Here is a 20,253-nt window from a genome sequence, read left to right as displayed (position 1 = left end):
CCCTATACAAATCTCTGTGCTTTCTGAGTGTCACACAATTTAAACATTTATTCTCTATCTGTGTCAGGTTATTTCACTCTGACTCTGCAATCATTTATAAATTACTTGAAGTTAGGATGTTTCCCAACTAGTCACTGGTACAGTGCGGGGACACAGTAAATACTCATAAACCCTTAATTCACTGGTTGATTCCATTAATCTTTAATTCCTGAACTTCTTAAGGTTCTAAGAAATTTAAAATATTAAAAACTCACTGTTAAGTTACAAAGTTAATTAATCTACTGACATGCTGAAAGGGGTTTAGAAAAGGGGTTGTCAATCCACAGCCCACAGGCCAGACCTGGCATCCTGCCTGCTTTTGTGTGGCCTGTGAGGTAAGAATGGTTTTTACCTTTTTATGTGGTTGGGAAAAACAAAACCAAAGAATAATATTTCAAGACATGTGAAAATTATACAAAATTCACGTTTTAACAGCCGTCAGAGAAGTTTTGCTGTAACTGCTTGTACTGGGAGGCCAGAGCTGAAGCTGCCTCAGAGAACTAATGACCTGCAAAGCCTAATATTCTACCCAGCCAATCCCTGGTCTAGAACAACACAAGTGTTTTTCAAAATACATTCTAAGTTTTATATATAGTAAATTTAAAGTACAATCACAAATCCACATATCCATTCTATTCAAGAACTTCTGAACACAGCTTATTCTGAAGTTCCTTATGTGAAAACTGTAACTACATTTCTGTCACCTTGTTTTTTTAACCTTATCAACATTTAAACATGACAGAGACAACGCAACCTGGGACCACAGAGGGCTGCTTCTCCACCCACACAGCCAAATGGTTGCTCGATCCTGGTCCAGACATGGGGAAGCAAAAGAAACAGCCAACATGGATTACGTGATTAAATAAAATAAAAATAAGAAACTGTCCTCAGAGCCTGACTTCACTGGGCATACTTATGTTTCCTAAAATATGAACCACATAAAACATGATAAATCAATGGCTGATTCTTATGTAACACGGTAGATTCTTGCTCTCTTCCATTACAAAGGAATTCTACCATATCTGAACCATGTTACACAAATTAAAACCTGAATTCACCACCTGAATAGGGAAAAGCAGAGGGATAAAGAAAAGCAAAGTCTAGCGGAAGACCCAGGGAGGTGACTGGAGAAGCAAGACAAGAAATACGGACAAGGAATAAAGAAAAGTACGTTAGTAAGACGCTGAGTTCTATGGGAACACACTGAATCCGAGACGACTTCGGGCATCCAAGTTAAAGCACCCAGCGCGAGGATTACGAGGCTCTGGGACACAGGAGCAGCCTGCGCTGAATGCAGACGAGGAGTCCTTGGTGCAGAAGTGTCGCTCGGTGAGCTACGAGTGGAAAAAGAAGCCCAAGGAACACGTACACAGTCAGCAAAGCTGAGAACTGAGATAGGAACACCAGTATTTATCCAATGAGCAGAATAGAAGAGACCATAAATGAGATCAGGAAGAATATGTCAAAAAGGAAAAACTAAGGAGAGTGGTTTCTCCAACACCTAATGGAAAGAAGAAAACTGGAGAAGTCTGTCAACTTGCAGGGGGCAGAAGGCCATCTAAGGTCTCCTGAACCCCGACGGGTCACATCTGGGTCTCGAGGCCACGACATAGTACACGTAAGTGCAGCGATTCAAATCTAGAGAAAAAGTGACATGCATTGGAAAACTGCTTCAAATAGGCAATGAATTCACATAATTGAAAATAAACTTTAAAAAAAACTGAATGAAATTAAAAGATTAGTCACTGACATTTTTCTAACAAATAACAAAATTAAAATTGTTCATAAAGTGCATACGTGAAAGTAATAGGCCACAAACACAAAACTGTTAAAATCACAATGTGAAAGGGGTTAACTTTCAGATGCAGAAGTTTATCTGCATGTGGAGGCTCCCAGCTGACAGGAGCAGCTGTCTACTGCGTCCAGACAGCTGTTCAGACAGGGGAGCTGCTTCCAGCACCGCCAGCAAGTTTTTCACCTTTTCAAAAACTGCTGGAACGGGATCCAATTTCAGTCAAATGAGTAACAGAGAACTGAACTTGGATACACATCAAAACAATTTCTGCCAGAGGCAGGCAACAGAATGTTAAAATGTAGTTACAATTATCTTTGAAACTGATAACGTTTTTAGCCATCGCGTCTCGGATTTCAAGAAGAAAATGCAAGGTAATACTCGGTCTGAACACTTCTATAGAAAAATATTTTTACGTACCACACCTAGGGGCGAAATTTGTAAGGCTCGTGAACAGTACCTTTAAAACACATGAAAAGGTAAACTATAATTAATGGTTGGATTTAGCAAAATAGCTTTCTTTTTTCTTTTTAATTGGTCTTTATTTGGACTTTTGCCCCAGTCATCATACCTAGCTAACTTGTATGCTTGCCCTACGTCTGCAAACCTGTATCCAAAACACACACACATACTTGCTAGACACACACGCATTTTCCATATTTTCTCCAGCTTTTGACTATTACATTGGGGGGTCCTCTTGGGCAAACATGGGAGCACATTCCTAACTTCTTGGTATTTAGTAAACAATAAACAGGACTACTGAAAGTTACAGCTGAAATAAACTGTTACTCAGTAACACTAACTTAATCCATGGCTGCTAATCAGTACACAAAAAGTGTACTGCTCTAGAATAGCACTTCTCAAAGTGTGGCCCAGGGATCCCCAAAGGTTCCTGACACCCTGTCAAGTTGTCTGTAAGGTCAAATCTACTCTCATAATACCACTAAGGCAGTGTTTGCCTTTTCCATTCCTACCGTCACACACCCACGTTCTACGTGACTGTAACACTGCAACTGAGCGAACGCAGCAGCAGGTGAGAGGGCCTGGCTGTCTTCTGTGACACCAGACATTGGAGAGGTCTGCAAAAATGTCAGCAATACCACTCTTCTCACTAAACTTTTTGTCTGCTTGTTTTAAAAAACATAGCTATTTGTTCACTGAAATGTTATTTACGTTAATATGTAGTGGTTTGGTATCGCTATTTTTAAGTGAATTAATAAATTATTTTTGTAAGTTCTCAGTTTGAATTTTTAAAATGGTAAACACTAATAGCTATAACCCACATAAACAAAAGCCCTTCGGGGTCCTCGATGATTTTTAAGAGCACAAAGAGGTCCTGAGACCAAAAAGCTTGAGCTCTACAACGTTAAACCCTTCATAGTTATATAACATTTTAATAAACCAGCAAAAACATTTCTATATAATCTTTGTTTAAGCAAATATACTGATCAGGAGAGAAGGCTTTGGAGGAGAAAAGCAATCTGTCTTGATTTACTTAAAAAAGATACAAAAGCACGCATTCTTCCCGTGGCACTTTTCTGTGGCTTCCCTGTGGCGAGGGAGAGCAGGACTTACGGTAAAGAAAAGCTCCATGACCCTGCTGTCCAGAAGGGCCTCCCGCCAGGACTCCGTGGGCTTCAGGAGCACATTTTGCGAGGACTCAAACATGGCTATATAATGTCTTCCCAGTTAGCTGGGGTCAAGGTCAACCACAATAACATTCCGACTTTGTCTAAAATGTAAGTATATCCTAAATATAACGGAGCCATACAGAAAGAATGTAATGGAAACAGTTTAAGCCTCTTCACATATGCTACATAATTCACGCCTGAAGCTAAGGAATAAAAGGCATTAAGTGCTGAAAAAAAGAATGCTAGAGGAATGCAGATAACAGTTTCATCATAATTATATATCATGCTGCAGGGGTACATAAAGTCTGAGCACAGGTGATCTGAGTGGTGGCAACAGGAGGAGAAACACTAACGCAAAACAGATGCCAAAACACATGCAAGAAAAGAACCAATTTCTACATGTTGATCCCATCACGTCCCCCAATATCTTACAGCAGCTAAAACCACTTATACAAAATGTGAGTCTCATACAGTCTGCTTGGAAAAATAGCATTTTCCCAAAAGAAATACACTTACTGGGAAACAAAAAGAGAACAGGAAGAGCAAATATACATCCTACCGAAGGACTTCCAAACATCAGAGCATCCAACTCCACACAAAGACAATTATCACTTTACATAAAACTCTAGCCCAGGCTAAAAAGCAACGCTTATGATGTTCAGGTGTTCACTGTCAAGCTGCTTCAAACAGAACACCGTCTTTACCACACAGAGAGTAACCATAAGATACACCTACAGGTGTTTGTGAACATTAACTCATTCAGGGACACAGACACGGTAGCTGAGGTTTCAGGAAAGGAGAAACCTGTCTGGGCACAGACAGCGTTACGCCCCTTCCACGCTCATCAAATGCCCAACAGAAATACATCAGCTAGACCAGGGGTCCCCAACCCCCCAGCCAAGGTCCAGCATCGACCCCGCGGCCACACGGCAGAAGGTGAGCGGCGGGCGAGCACATGAAGCTTCATCCGCCGCTACCCCCCACCCCCACAACCCCGCCATCGCTCGCATCACCGCCTGAAACACGCCCCCCGCCCCGCCCGTGGAAAAACCGTCTTCCATGAAACCGGTCCCCGGTGCCAAAAAGGTTGGGGACCCCTGAGCTAGACCATTCTCATCACCCAATGAGAAATTTCAACACGTTAATATCCCAACTACGGTTTGCAAAAATGAGATGTAAGTTCCAATTCTACATGTTCAGTAAAGCCCAAATCATTAACAGAAAATTAAAGGCAACGCTATGGAAATTGTTTAAAAGGATTTTTGTTTAACCCTCTCTTAAAATAACTAATATTGTTTTGTGTCTGAAGAGCAAGAAGGGGTACCAAGAGTTCTTTCAGAAAAGAAGCCACTGCTTGTTTCTGAAAAATCACTCCAGAACTGTTCTGTGACTGCACTTAACTGCTGAATAAAAGTGAAACTCAAACCAGGTTCGTTTAAATCTCACTTTTCTCTTCCTCTGTCTGCCCCCTTGTGGACGGCAGGGAGAACTGGGGCCAGAAGGAAGGAGCTGCCGGACTCTGCAACACCAGCAGCGCGGGGCCTCCTGACCCAGAGCCACTGGTGTGTCCGTAGCTTCTAGAGCGACTTCATCTTCTCGCGAGGCACCTAGCTGGTGTGAGATTGTTAGTACTGGGCTCTCACCCAGAAGAGAACAGCTAAACACTAGGTCTTTCCATGTGTTGTCTAAAAACGGGGGCTCGATTATCCTTTAGAGAAACAAACTGAAATGGTGGTGGGTGAAATCTGATGTCTGGGATGTGCTTCACAATAATCTGGGGGTGGAAGAGCAGAGAGGAAATAAAACACAGCTGGTGAAGCTGTATTCTATTTTTGTGCACCTTTGGAATTTTCCACAGTAAAAGCTGGGGCATAAAACAAGGAGGCTCGGGCTTCCCTGGTGGCGCAGTGGTTGAGAATCCGCCTGCCGACGCAGGGGACGCGGGTTCGTGCCCCGGTCCGGGAGGATCCCACGTGCCGCGGAGCGGCTGGGCCCGTGAGCCATGGCCGCTAAGCCTGCGCGTCCAGAGCCTGTGCTCCGCAACAGGAAAGGCCACAACAGTGAGAGGCCCGCGTACCGCCAAAACAACAACAACAACAACAAAAAAGGAGGCTCAAGCACATGAAATAAAGCACCTGAGAGTAAGAGGATGAAGTTTTTGTACTTCATAAAAAATATTCCACTTCTTTTCCAGGTTAATTCCCTTAATTTTCAGTGTCCTATTTTTTCAATTAAAAGGCAATTTTTTGGTATATAAATTGTTCAGTAATGAAAAGTATTTATTAAATACTTAGTTCTACATTGAACAAAGATGCACAAATTATGACAATCTAGTTACATTTTTTAAGGAGTCGCAATCTGACATTAAGATGATAAGAAGCTTTATGTGTCAGACACCCAAATCTAACAAACAAAGTATGTGTATAATCACTAAACACTTTCCATGAGGAAAATGACAGAATGTCTTAATACTTTATCTGCTCACTAACGGTGTCATGATTTTACTTTTACCTTAGGTGGGATGTGAGACAGAGTCACTGAACCGTAATGAAACGGTCAGGCCACCTGTCCTGGGTCTCGTTCGCACAGCCACCTGGGCAGAGCAAATGCACGCAGCTCTCAGGTGAGGAGCAGCGGAGGCCCCTCAGAGGCCCAACACAGAGGAGGGGCGCTGTGGGTGGACGCAAAGAGTGGTGTTTATGGACTTTGCTAGTCTTGGAAATGTGGAAAAGCTCGTTTCAAGCGAGTGAAGAGTCCTGCAACTGACCAAGCCTGCCAGTTACAAAACAACGAGGGGGTCATCCAGGTCCTTTAGCAAGTGAGAGCTGATTAACGTCAAAGATTAATAAATATTACAAAAGGAAACGAGACCTAGACCAAGATTTCTTTGCTATCTTTCATTCAATTACAAAATGTGGACACTCCATAAATACTTGTAGATATCAGTTACTAATATTAAGAGGAAACAGAAGGATGTAAGTTTGAGAGAAGCCTTTTTTCCAGCTATGAGATGGAATTAAATGCAATTGCTCACCTAAACATCAGGTGCAAAATAATCCTCAAATCTTTTACTTATTTTTTTTAAACCTGATGCTAGCTTCTCTTGATCTTGGTCGGTTTTAAACACACTGTTCCCAGTGCCCAGTCTGTATGGCCAAATGCTCTTAAAAAGCCGACGACCAGCATGGTTTTAGAATTGTCATTCCTTACATGTTGCCCACAGCACAAGGAGATCTGAGACTTTAATATCTGACACAATCATAAAATACTTTTCTCCAATAATTATTTTAAAGTTCCATGTGAGTTTTGTTTTTAACTCCAAACCTGGGAAGGATCTCTACCTCTGGCATGACATTTGCCTCCTATTAAGAAAGCTCACAGGCAGAGCTCCTGGCGAAGAGGCCACACTAGCTGTTCTCTGAAGTTACCCTACAGCACTGCAGACTAACCCACCTTCCCTTTTACCAGCCAGCCGAGCACCGCCACCCAGTACCAGTTGTTCATAGTAAGAATGAACACATGCTCCAGTGTGTACAGTGAGACACAACCGTATGACTTAGTTATAAATAATCTCTCTCTCTCTACGAAAAGAACATGTAATTATCTCCAAAAGCATTTTAATACAAACTTAACATAAAAACAGCAAAAAGAACAGTACAGTAATGAATGGAACAAATCTTTAAGAACAGTGCTATTCGAACAAGAAATACACGTTGTAGTCAGCACACTGGACTGTGAATCTGCTGAAGGCGCTGCCTGTAAAGAGGAGGGAATAAGGGCCCTTCTGTGTTGTGTTGCCTGAAATACTGTTATTAAGAAGGCACATGCACTACTTTTCAATTAAAAAGCTAGTTAGAAGCCTATCACAGTGTGAACAGACTTTCACATGCAGATCTGGACCGTTTCTGCATATTCAATTCAACTTTTAATTTGGTATTACCAACTATTTCTGTATCTATGTATAAGTGACCCCCAAATACCACTTCTCCTCAGATAATTCTTAATGTAGAATACTTTAAAAACAACAAGAAGACCATCACTAAAATTCTATCACTTCTCCTCTTAAGACAATATTTTTTTAAATGATTTAAAATTTAAATAAAGCAGTATTTCCTCCTTCTTTCCTAGTTTTGCGTCTTCCTTTACTCCTTCTCAAAAATCTTTACTTTTTTCAAGTTCTTGTTTAATAACCTATAATTCTCTCCAAGCCTAGACTATCATATACAAATGTTAATCATGTTTCTCTCTTCCTGATATCCAAAAATAACTTTTCCCAAAAAACTGTTATACACAGCAATAGTCTCTAACAGTTTTAATAAAACAGCAGGTTCCTATTTAAAAGTTGCAAAAAAAAGTTTCAGTTTACAGAACTACTTTAACAGCCATGTCATAATATCAACATTATATTGCTTTATTTTTATCCAAATATATTACCAATAAAAGAGAAGTCTGACAATGAAGTGATTATTTACTAATTGATCGTTTATTATATGCTTGTAAGATTTTCGGAGACATATAAGTCACACCAGATTGATACCATTAGATAGCAATCATTTACCAAAATTCAAATCAGATTTTAAACCAAGAATTTTCTGGGGCTATGGCTTTACATATTTTTCTAAAATAAATACTAAACTCAGGTTAATTTATATTTTGTATCAGAATCATTCATTTTGTGATCAAATAAAATTCACCCCACGTGACAGCCATAGAGAGCTGCTTTCAGCCTTTAATAATCCTATGTCTTTTTAAAAATCTGTCATCACATCAACATCACTTCACCTTGCCATGTTTTCACCACTTCGAGAACCAGGAGCTACCATACAAGGACTCTCCTGTCACTGGACACCGTACAAGCCCGTCTGTGAGCAAGGCTGTAATTCTGAAGTCCGAAAACCCAGCCCGTCTTCTGAGCTCTGCGCTCTCAGTTCCCTGGAAATCAGTCACAGCTGGAAGTCAACTCAACCTCGCACACACACACTGAAGAATTAACTCTCTGTCTCCTGGCCTTTCTCCCACGGCCATCCTACCGAGCTCTAAAGCTCTCTGCTGGGGAAGCTCACCCGCTCCTGAGAAACCAGAGGCACAGACACGCAGCAACTGCCCTGCCCTGCCCTGGACACGCCGGCCAGCACCACACACACCTGAGGAGCCAGGAGGACGGAGCTCAGCCGCAGCGGCCACGACTGCCACTGGATAAACCCACAAAGTCTTCTGTCTCAACCACACAGTGTGACCTGTAAGTGCATGCTCTTAACAGAAGGGGGGAGGTCACCTCTGAAACACACCGGGCCTTCCACATGCAAATGAGGTCTAGTCCATCTATGAACACCTTCTGTATGGGGATCATCTTGTGGTGGTAACTGACAGTAAAGCAACAAAAGAGGCACACAACAGCTACAAATTACCCTCAGGCAAACATGGAAAGTCTGAAAATCTCCACTGCCTATTCTTATAAGAACTTCACAATACAGTAAGATCTTGTAGCAACAATGGACATTTTAAAAAAGGAATACTTTAATTTCCCCATCTTCCCATATTCTTTTTATCCCACCTCATTAGTAAAACAAAATTTCAGAAGCAAGGGGAAGCCCAGCTTTTCTTCTTATATATTTAATCTCTGTCACTACTAATTTTTCTAACAACAAAAACTGCTATTTCTGGCACAGCACAGAACCACTGAGCCCGGTCTCACACAGCACTTAGTCCAAGTAACCAAAGTCCTTTGAAATAAAGGAGAACTGACCTCACCTGAATGTTTTCCAAAGCCTTGCCTCCAAATAGTAACGTTGGCTTTACTGGAAATCCTAATTTAGGTGAAAGCTTCTGTGTCCCGTTACTATTTTATGATCTAGTTAGCTTTCCCCAAGAGCTTGAGTTGAAAAAATTTTTACCAAAACCAAATCAGATACACAAAAATAGAATACCAATAAAAGGCAGTGTAACCAAACTAAAAAAAGAATTATTACTGAAGCCAACATACCAAACATACCTGCCAAGCATTCTTATTACAAAACGATATTGTCATTTATGATTAGCATTGCCAAAGCCCCGAAGCATTTATGGACGCTAGGTGAGCTAATGGCTAAACAATACGAGCAGCATAAACAGACAGCCGAGAACTGAGACACTGCTTCTGAATCACCTTGTCTCAATAACTAAAACATATCTATTTGTTAGGCCTCTGTTACTACATGCTAGATACTGCACAGTGTGGACAACACAGTGGACAAAACACGGCCCGTGCTTTCCTGAGCCTCCAGGCAAGCAGTAAACATGTACTGCTCCAGCAGGCTAACAAAAGGAAAATTACAATGAAGAAGTGGGCCAAATGGGAGAGAAGTGTGTATAACATGCATATCAGGAGCCGCAGCAGGGGATTCCCTGGTGGTGCAGTGGTTAAGAATCCGCCTGCCAATGCAGGGGACATGGGGTTCGAGCCCTGGTCCAGGAAGATCCCACATGCCACGGAGCAACTGGGTCTGTGCGCCACGACTACTGAGCCTGTGCTCTAGAGTCTGCGAGCTACAACTACTGAGGCCACATGCCACAACTACTGAGCCCACGCGCCTAGAGCCCGTGCTCCACAACAAGAGAAGCCACCGCAATGAGAAGCCCGTGCACCACAACTAAGAGTAGCCCCTGCTCGCCACAACTAGAGAAAACCCACACGCAGCAACAAAGACCCAACGCAGCCAAAAATGTAAATTAAAAAAAAAAAAAAGCCACATCAAAAGAAACCTGACCTCGTCTGGAGTGAATGACGGAGGCACAACTAGGAGGCAAGGGAAAAGTTCACCTGCAAAGGTGCCAGGGCAGAAGGAAACTTGGCCTGTGGGTGCAGCACCAACAGAAAGAGGACAAAGAGAGTTCGGAGAGAAAGGTAGAGACCAAACCATCCAGAATCCTAGCGCCCGTTTGTAAATGGGGTGGTGGTATAACAGAGGATCCTAGGACTAGGGTACTTTCTTTACACAATAATAATCTAAAACAGAATGAAAAGCAGGTGGATTTCACCTCAGATCTTTCAAGACAGTAAGACCAGGGCAGAATGGCCAGAGCAATTAGCTCACTGGGCCAGGAGATGATTTTTTTTTTTTTTTTTTTTTTTTTTTTTGCGGTATGCGGGCCTCTCACTGTTGTGGCCTCTCCCGTTGCGGAGCACAGGCTCCGGACGCGCAGGCTCCGGACGCGCAGGCTCAGCAGCCATGGCTCACGGGCCCAGCCGCTCCGCAGCATGTGGGATCTTCCCAGACCGGGGCACGAACCCGCATCCCCTGCATCGGCAGGCGGACTCTCAACCACTGCGCCACCAGGGAAGCCCCAGGAGATGATTTTAACACCTGCCAAAGCCCAGGAGCTATAGACTTTGCACCAGGCCTGGAGTGGAGGATGCTTTCCTAAATCACCTTCTACATGTATAAAACCTACATGTAATAATCCTTTAAGAAAAATAATGGTTTGCAGGGACTTCCCTGGTGGTCCAGTCCAGTGGTTAAGACCCCACGCTCCCAACGCATGGAGCACGGGTTCCATCCCTGGTGGGGGAACTAAGATCCCGCATGCTGCATGGCACTGCCCCCACCCCAAAAAAAAGGTTTGCTGAAGACATATACACAGGAAATCCAAAAAAATACTATTTGAACTAAAAAAACAAGTTCAGCAAAGCTACATGGTACAAGATCAATATACAAAAATTTGTTTTTCTATACACCACTATGAACACAAAAATAATTGTAAAATCAACTCCATTTATAATTGAATTAAAAAATAAAATACTCAGAATAAATTTAACAGAAGACATTCAAACTTCTACTCTGAAAACTATAAAACAGTGTTGAGAGAAACTAAAGATCTGAAAAAATGGAAAGACATCCCATGCTCATGCATCGGAAAACTTAATATTTTGCCATTTGTTAACATGGCAGCTCTCCTCAAACTGATCTACAGATTCAACATAATCCCTATCAAAATCCCAGCTGCCTTTTTTGCAGAAATTGATAAACTGATCCTAAACTTCAAATGGATATGAAAGAGACAGAGAGAAGACTAAATAATCTTGAAATACTGTTACATTTACAGCCAGGTGATCTTATACAAGGGGGCCAAAACAATTCGACTGGAAAAAAAAATACCTTTTTCAACAAATGATGCAGGAACAACAGGATCCTGTTATACCTTATACCTCCACAAAACATAAAACGGATCATAGACCTACCGTATGAAAGGCCTACATAAAACCCTTAGAAGAAAATAAAGGACTAAATCTTTGTGACCTTAAGGACAAGAACAAAGTCAGAGAACTGACACAACTCAACTTACTATAAATCTACAATAACCGAGACAGTATGGTATTGGAGAAAGAATAAATAGATCAACAGCACAGAATACAGAAACCAGAAACAGACCTACATACGTGAAGTCAAATGATCTTTAACAAAGTAGTAAACTGCAATGGAGCCAAAAAAAGTCTTCAACAAATGGTACTTAACTACTGGACATCCACACACAAAAAAAAAAAAAAAAAAAAAAAAAAAAAAAGAATCAAGATACAGATAGACCTTACGCCTTTCATAAAAATCAACTCAAACTGGATCATAGACCTAAATGTAAAATGCGTAACTGTAAGGGAATTCCCTGGCAGTCCAGTGGTTACGACCCCATGCTTCCAATGCAGGGGGTGCGGGTCGGGGAACTAAGATCCCACATGACACACAGCGTGGTCAAGAAAAACAAAAACAAAACCAAAAACCTGTAAAATTCCTAAAAGATAACATAGGAGAAAATCTAGATGACCTTGGGTTTGGCAATGACTTTTTAGCAAAATAACAAGGCATGATCCATGAAAGAAAGAATTGATAAGCTGGACTTCACTAAAATTAAACACCTCTGCTCTGTGAAAGACACTGTCAAGAGAATAAGACAATAAGCCACAGACTGGGAGGAAATATTTACAAAAGACATCTCTGATAAAAGACTATTATCCAACATATAAAAAGAGCTCTTAAAATTTAACAATAAGAAAACACACCATCTGGTTAAAAATGGACCCAGGTCCTTAACAGACACCTCACCAAAGAAGACATACAGGTGTCAAATAAGCACATGAAAAGATGTTCAACGTCACATGGTCTTTAGAGAAATGCAAAGCAAAACAACTGAGATACCACTCCACCCCTATGAGAAAGGTCCAAATCCAGAACACTGACAACACCAATCGCTGCTGAGGGTGTGGAGCAGCAGGAACGCTCCCTCACTGTCGGTGGGAACGCAAAATGGTGCAGCCACTTCGGAAGACAGTTTAGCAGTTTCTTACTAAACATACCCCCCACCAAACAATCCAGCAATTGCACTCCTTGGAATTTACCAAAAGGAGCTGAAATTTTATATCCACACAAAAACCTGCACACACGTTTATTCATAACTGCCCAAACTTGGAAGCAACCAAGCTGTCCTTCATTGGTGGAATGGCTGAGTCCACTGGCATCCAGACAGTGGAATATTAATCAGTGATATAAAGAAATCAGCTATCAGCCATGGAGGAGCATGGAGGAACCTTAATTGCATGTGACTCGGGGAAAGCCCATCTGAAAAGGCTACACACTGTATGATCCCAACCATATGGCGTTCTGGAAAAGGCACAACTGTGGAGACAGTGAACAGATCAGCGGGTCCCTAGAGTACAGGGAGAGGAAGGGGTGAACAGGTGGATCACAAAGGACTTGCAGGGCAGTAAAACTACTCTATGTGAGACAGCAGTGTGGATACATGTCATTGTACATTTGTCCAAACCTACAGAACACCAAGAGTGACCCCTAATGTAAACTACGGACTTTGGGGACAATGATGTGTCAATACAGGTTCTTCCATTATAAAAAAAAGCCACCCTCTGGTAGGGTGCTGATGATGGAAGACCATGCACGTGTTGGGGAGAGGGCACATGGGAACTTTCTGTACCTCCTGCTCAAGAGTGCTATGAACCGAAAACTGCTCTAAAAAACAAAAGTCTATTTTAAAAAATCTTTGTGACCTTGGATTATGCAAAGCCATCTTAAATATATCAAAAGCAACAAAAGAAAAAAGAGATGAATCAGACATCAACAAAATTTAAAATTTCTGTTTCAAAGGACATCATCAAGAAAGTAAGAAGACAACCCACCGAATGGGAGAAAATATGTGAAAAGCATACATCCACTAAAGAATTTGTGTTATATATTCAGAGTTCACAAAGAACTCTTACAACTCATAAATCTTTCCTTTTTAAAGATTTTTTTGATGTGGACCATTTTTATTTATTTATTTAAAAAATTTTTATTTTATTTATTTATTTTTGGCTGCATTGAGTCCTCGTTGCTGTGCACGGGCTTTCTCTAGTTGCGGTGAGCGGGGGCTACTCTTCGTTGCAGTGCACAGGCTTCTCGTTGCGGTGGCTTCTCTTGCTGCAGAGCACGGGCTCTAGACGCGTGGGCTCAGTAGCTGTGGCTCACGGGCTCTAGAGCGCAGGCTCAGCAGTTGTGGTCCACAGGCTTAGTAGCTTTGCAGCATGTGGGATCTTCCCGGACCAGGGCTCGAACCCGTGTCCCCTGCACTGGCAGGTGAATTCTTAACCACTGTGCCACCAGGGAAGCCCCTGATGTGGACCATTTTTAAAGTCTTTATTGAATTTGTTACAACATTGCTTCTGTTTTATGTTTTGGTTTTTTGGTTGCACGGCACGTGGGATCTTAGCTCCCCTACCAGGGATCAAACCCGCATCCCCTACACTGGAAGGCAAAGTCTTAACCACTGAACCACCAGGGAAGTCCCACAACTCATAAATCTTAAAAAGACGAATAACCCACAAATGACGTTAGGGCAACGAAGTTGCAGTCAGTCACCGCCCACCACCACTCTCTCTCCAGTGCTTCCTACTCCACCAGACTCTTCCTCCCTCTCATCAACTGTCAGTGATCTGCTAGGATAACTGGATATCCACATGCAACAGAATCAAGTTGCATCATTATTTCTCATGATATACAGAAATTAACTCAAAATGGATCAAAGACCTCAATATAAGAGCCTATATGTAAGAAGTCAGTCTTAGAAAAAAACACTGGCATAGTCTTCATGGCCTTGGATCAGGCAATGGTTTCTGAGACAGGACAACAAGAGAAAAAAGACATAAATATCATAAAAATTAAAACTTTCTGTGCTTCAAAGTTCACCATAAAAAAGTAAAAATATGGACTTCCCTGGTGGCGCAGTGGTTAAGAATCTGCCTGCCAATGAAGGGGACACGGGTTCGAGCTCTGGTCTGGGAAGATCCCACATGCCGCAGAGCAACTAAGTCCGTGCGCCACAGCTGCTGAGCCTGCGCTCTAGAGCCCGTGAGCCACAACTACTGAACCGGCGTGCCGCAACTACTAAAGCCCAGCACCTGGAGCCCATGCTCCGCAACAAGAGAAGCCACTGCAATGAGAAGCCTGCACATAGCAACAAAGACCCAATGCAGCCATCCATAAATGAATAAATGAATGAATGAATGAATGAATAAATGTTTTTTAAAAACAAGGTAAAAATACAACTCAGAAAGGGAGGACATATTTGAAAATCATTTATCTGCTACAGGATTTTTATCCGAAGATATAAAAAACTGTTACAACTCAATTTTAAAGAGACAAATAATCCAATTTAAAAATGGACAAAGGATATGAACAAACATTTCTTCAAAGAAGATTCACAAATGGCCCATAACCACAAAAAAGATGTCTGATACATTAACCATGAGGGTAATGCAAATCAAAATCACAATGAGATACCACTCCATATGAAATAAGACAGTTATAAACAAAAAACAGATAACAAGTGTTGACCAGGATGTGGAGAAACTGGAACCCTCATATAATGCTACTGGGACTGTAAAATGGTACAGCCACCTTGGAAAACAGCTTGGCAGTTCCTCAAAAGGTTAAACAATGAGTTTCCTTATGATCCAGCAATTCCACTCCTAGGTATAGCCAAGAGGAATGAAAATATTAAGTCCACACAAAAACTTGTACTACACACGAATGTTCATAGCAGCATTATTCATAATAGCCAAAAAGTTGAGACAATCCAACTGTCAATCAACTAATCAATGAATAAATAAAAATATGGCATATCCTTACAACAGAATATTACATGGCAATAAAAAGGAATGAAGTGCTGATGCATGCTACAATATGAATGAATCCTGAAAACATCAGGCTAAATGAAAGCCAGTCACAAAAGACCATACATTACATGACTCGATTTACATGAAATGTCCAGCATAGAGACAGAAAGGAGATGAGTGAGTGCCATGGGCTGGTGAATTTGGGGGAAACAGGGAATGACCACTAACAGATACAAGGGCTTCTTTTTTGGGGTGATGAAAATGTTCTAATGTTAACGACAGTCGTGCTGTACAAGTCTATGATGGCACAAAGAACCACTGAATTGTATCCTTTAAATGGGCAGACGGTTTGGAATGTGAAATACATCTCAATAAAGCTGTTCTAGAAAATAGCCAATTATCACTGCAACGGACACTACCTGAGCACAGGCACAGACAAAGTGGGTCCGTGCAGATATTTTCTTTAAGGGAGCTCCGTGTTTAAATTTCTTAACATTTAAAAGAAAACTTTTAAATACTTAGAGTGAACTCTTCATAGAACATCTAAAATAAGTCATTCATTCCTAAAAATTTAAACCCGTGTTGTTTCAGTTAAAACTTAGAACAGTGGGACAAACCAAAAGGACAGAGAAGTCAGCTGACAAGGGCCAGACCTGGCACAATTTGGGCAGCAAAACACACAATGGCAGCAACAGATTACAATCCAGTCTGAAGAAGAATCCCTGAGTCGATACTGATATAAGTGAATATATCAATGAAGAAAGGAAACCCCTTCTTTATGGCAGAAAGCTGAAAGTAAGCACAAAAGGAGATGATGGGATCAGAAAAATCACCAATGTGCAACGACCGTACCAACTGTTTCAGGCCAGGAGTACCAAGGGATGCTAGAACTAATGGTTGAAATTCTAGGAGGAACAGGATATTTATATAAAGTATAACACCACAAATCATTTATTAATTACAAAAAGAAACAGCAACTTTACAATGGAAAAACCTGGCACACACCACCTTAACCAAAAGATCAAAGAGAAACCCCCCCCTCCCCACAAATGGGACAAACTGGATCACACTCCTCCTGACATAAAGGAACCACTGCTCAGTAGTCCTACGAAAATCAATAACCCGAAACTGTCAGGAGGGAACATCCAACAGACCCAAATTGAGGGGTATTTTTTTTAAGTAATTGATCTATACACATCAAATATGTCAAATTCATGAAAGACAAAGAAAAGCTGAGGAGCTTTCCAGATCAAAGATGACTTAGGACAACTAAATACAAAGTACTGAAAACAGTTACAAAAGGTTATTAGTGAGACAACTGACAAAATTTGAATATGGACTGCAGATTAGATAATAACAATGGGTCAACATTAAATTCTTGGTTTTGAAAATCGTACTAGAGTTTTGTAAGACATTCTCCTATAAGAACCGCAGTGCAATCTGAAAATTCTTGCAAGAAAACAAACAGTGAAGTACTCAGAGGTACATGGGTATCATGTCTGCAAGTGCTCTCAAATGATTCAGGAGAAATGTGTTTAAATATACGCATACTGTCATACAAACACACGTACACGTGTGTGTGTGTGTGTGTGTGTGTGTGTGTGTGTGTGTAATGAGAGACAGAGACAGGAAGAATAAGAAATGGAACAAAATGTTAACAGCTGGTGAATCTTGGTAAAGGGCATATGGCAATTCTTTCAACTACCCTTGTAGTATTTCCTGCATGCTTAAAATTACTTCAAAATAAAAAGATACAAAAAAGATAGCAGATTACAAAAATTATGAATAGGAATCGATACTGGTAATTTAACACAGACTCATTTAACATACCATTCTAAATGATCAAATAGATGTGATACAAAGCACACAATGTATTTTTTACAAGGTCTACTTGCTATTCTGTCCATCCTAAAAGACAAATCGTATTTTAAAAAGACATCAACTCAATATATTAATTAAGTTAAATATGATCGTTAGACCTTTTTCAAGGTATAAAACTAAATAATTGGGACTTCCCTGGTGGTGCAGTGGTTAAAATCCGCCTGCCACTGCAGGGGACATGGGTTCGATCCCTGGTCCACGAAGAACCCACACGCCACGGAGCAACTAAGCCCGTACGCCACAACTGATGAGCCTGCGTTCTAGAGCCTGCAAGCCACAACTACTGAAGCCCGCGCGCCTAGAGTCGGTGTTCTGCAATAAGAGAAGCCACGACAATGAGAAGCCCGTGCACCACAACGGAGAGTAGCCCCCGCTCGCTGCAACTAGAGAAAGCCGCCGCTCAGCAACGGAGACCCAACGCAGCCAAAAATTAATTAATTAATTTAAAAAACTAAATAATTATTCAACTCCTTCCCAGCTTATTGAACAGCAGATCTGCAAGTAATCACCAAAATTAGAAATTATGGCAGAATTGGGTTCCTTGAGACTAGTTTTCTTAATTAGCACTGACAACACAGCTTCATTTAATTCCATTGCCATATTCTTGTCCTACACTTAAGCTAATCCACTTAAAGGAAGGAATGCTTAACTGTAGCTGTTAGCCAACAAATGGCTGCTGTAGGAACACATATAGGCACAAAGCAGCTCACTTGTAAGCCATGAACAGAACATTGTACATCAAGAGCAAGATCTACTTTTCTTTAAATGATGAATTCTTTCCTTCAGCAACACTGTAGTCCTGCCTATCATTTTTAGATGACAAGTTTTCCAAAGCTTTATCTACATGCTTTATAAAAATATTTTATGTGTGTATCTTTAGACAAACTTTGTTTCCAAACTCCCAGAGCACTGTTTCCCTTTACAAAACAGTCACTTTTCAGCCAACTGAATTTTCCCCTAAAACAGAGACTTTAAAATTGGCTACAATATATGCAGTGTAACTTTCCTTGATTTTCCCATATATAATTAATGTTTTGATAGCTCCATATGGCCTGTTACTTTTTAAATCTGTCTCAAAGTTTTTCAACATCTTTCTCTTTTTTTCCCTAACAAAAACTAGAGCAAAAATTAGATAGCAAAACACAAAGGGGAAAATTTTTTAAAAGCAAACCTAAGAAAATATGTGCCTCTTAACAACCAAAAGGAATATACTGAAGATATAAAATTGACTATTAGCAGAAGGAGGATTAGCGACTAGGGTAGAAGGGGGCATGACTAGCCTCCCTGTGAGCTCTGCCCTGCAAGGCAGCCACTCACCACGACCGCCTCTGAGAAGGAACTGAGAACTCGGGACTCCCGTCAGAGACCTAGCACCCTACATGGCATCTTACAACTCATTTTCTATTACATGAATGTATTAGCTTGAAAACAGAAGAAAGAGTTACACCCCGCCCCTGCCCCCTTAAAAACCTCACAGTTTACAGCCCAGGTAATTAGCTCAGATATGTGTCGGTGAGTGCACGGCTCCCGGCTCATCCTCATCTCTCAAGTGGCTGGATATCTATGTCCTATTTGCTTATCACCTCCCCTTTTCTCCTAAATAGACCCCCCCCCCGTCCTCCTATTAACAACACCTAGAACAGGTTAAAGTAAGCTTCCTGTAATTTCCTATGCCATGAGGAGCATATACCAGATCAAGAAGAAAGGGCACAGCACAGACAGCAAGCTGGGGAACTTCTTTATTCAAGGAGGCTACCAAGAGCTCGATAAACAGTGGCTAATAACTCCCGAGTGTATTTTAAATGTACTGTTTCCTTCAATTCACTCAACAATCCATATCCTCAGTTTACATTTGGAGAAACTGAGACTCAGAGACGTTGAGTAACCTGCCTGAGATCGGCTGAACCTTGAGCCTGGATCTGTGTGACTCAACTATGATACATACGGGCAGCCCACCATACATTACTGCTTTTAATCTATCGAGGTAGCAATGTTCTAGAAAAGCAAATCATAAACTCTGAACTAGAATTCCATTTCTAACACAAATTTCTCCACTTTAGTAAATGATAAAAAAGCAGACACTTTGTATCTATAATATAACCTATTTAAACTTAATTTGTATTCCTAATAACCTGCTAGAAATGGAATTTTCCTATTTTTATACTGGGAACACTCTCCGAAGGGTAAACATGTTACTACCTTATTATCTACACTTGGGCAACTGTAATCCACAAAGATCAAATAGAGAACTCCAAACTCGCCTTAAGGAAAGTCAGTCAAAATCTGAATGGAATTTACATGTTACAGGAGAAAATGATTCGGTTTCTTGGTTAAAATGCACTTCCCACCTCTTTCACTTCCCTTCCTAAGGCATACTCCTATCCCTTGGTTAGCAACAGCCCAATGACCCACCAAATGTTTCCATTTATTCAACCCTCTTCTACAAAGTTATGAATGAAATTGAAAATCTTCTAAGTACTCTACTGCATTGTGGTATTATAAAATAAAGTAAAATTCCATTTCTAAAAGATTCTTATTTTCTTTCAAAAACATGTTTCATAAACCTTCAGAGATAAAGTACTTTTAGCCATAATTAATTAAATCTATGAAAATGACCTCACATAAACCGTTCGGTTGTTGAAAGGATATAGTTTGGAGGAAGGAAGTTCCAGCTCAGGACTTGGTTGGCGAGGGCCAGGTAGCGCTGGAACACGGATGACATCTGGGCGCTGAGGTGCTCCCGCCTGCTGAATTCCTGCAGGACTTCCACTGTCAGC

At 41.1% G+C, this 20,253-nt stretch overlaps 1 protein-coding gene across 1 annotated transcript in view; it reads right to left on the bottom strand.

Annotated features, from left to right (window-relative positions):
* Positions 1–20,253, bottom strand: part of XPO4 (exportin 4) — a 108,366-nt gene that overhangs the window by 52,055 nt on the left and 36,058 nt on the right. The window contains exons 6-7 of the mRNA XM_007464508.1: positions 20,126–20,253; positions 3,407–3,519 (exon numbers count right to left, since the gene is read on the bottom strand). The exon at positions 20,126–20,253 is cut by the window's right edge and continues 41 nt beyond it. Coding sequence (XP_007464570.1) covers positions 3,407–3,519; positions 20,126–20,253 — 241 coding nt within the window. The remainder of the gene's footprint in view (positions 1–3,406; positions 3,520–20,125) is intronic.

Source organism: Lipotes vexillifer, unplaced genomic scaffold, assembly GCF_000442215.2.
Source record: "Lipotes vexillifer unplaced genomic scaffold, Lipotes_vexillifer_v1.1 scaffold2116, whole genome shotgun sequence".
Taxonomy (NCBI): Eukaryota; Metazoa; Chordata; class Mammalia; order Artiodactyla; family Lipotidae; genus Lipotes; species Lipotes vexillifer.
The sequence above is the reverse complement of the archived record's forward strand: the minus strand, read 5'-3'. Positions and strand labels throughout refer to the sequence as shown.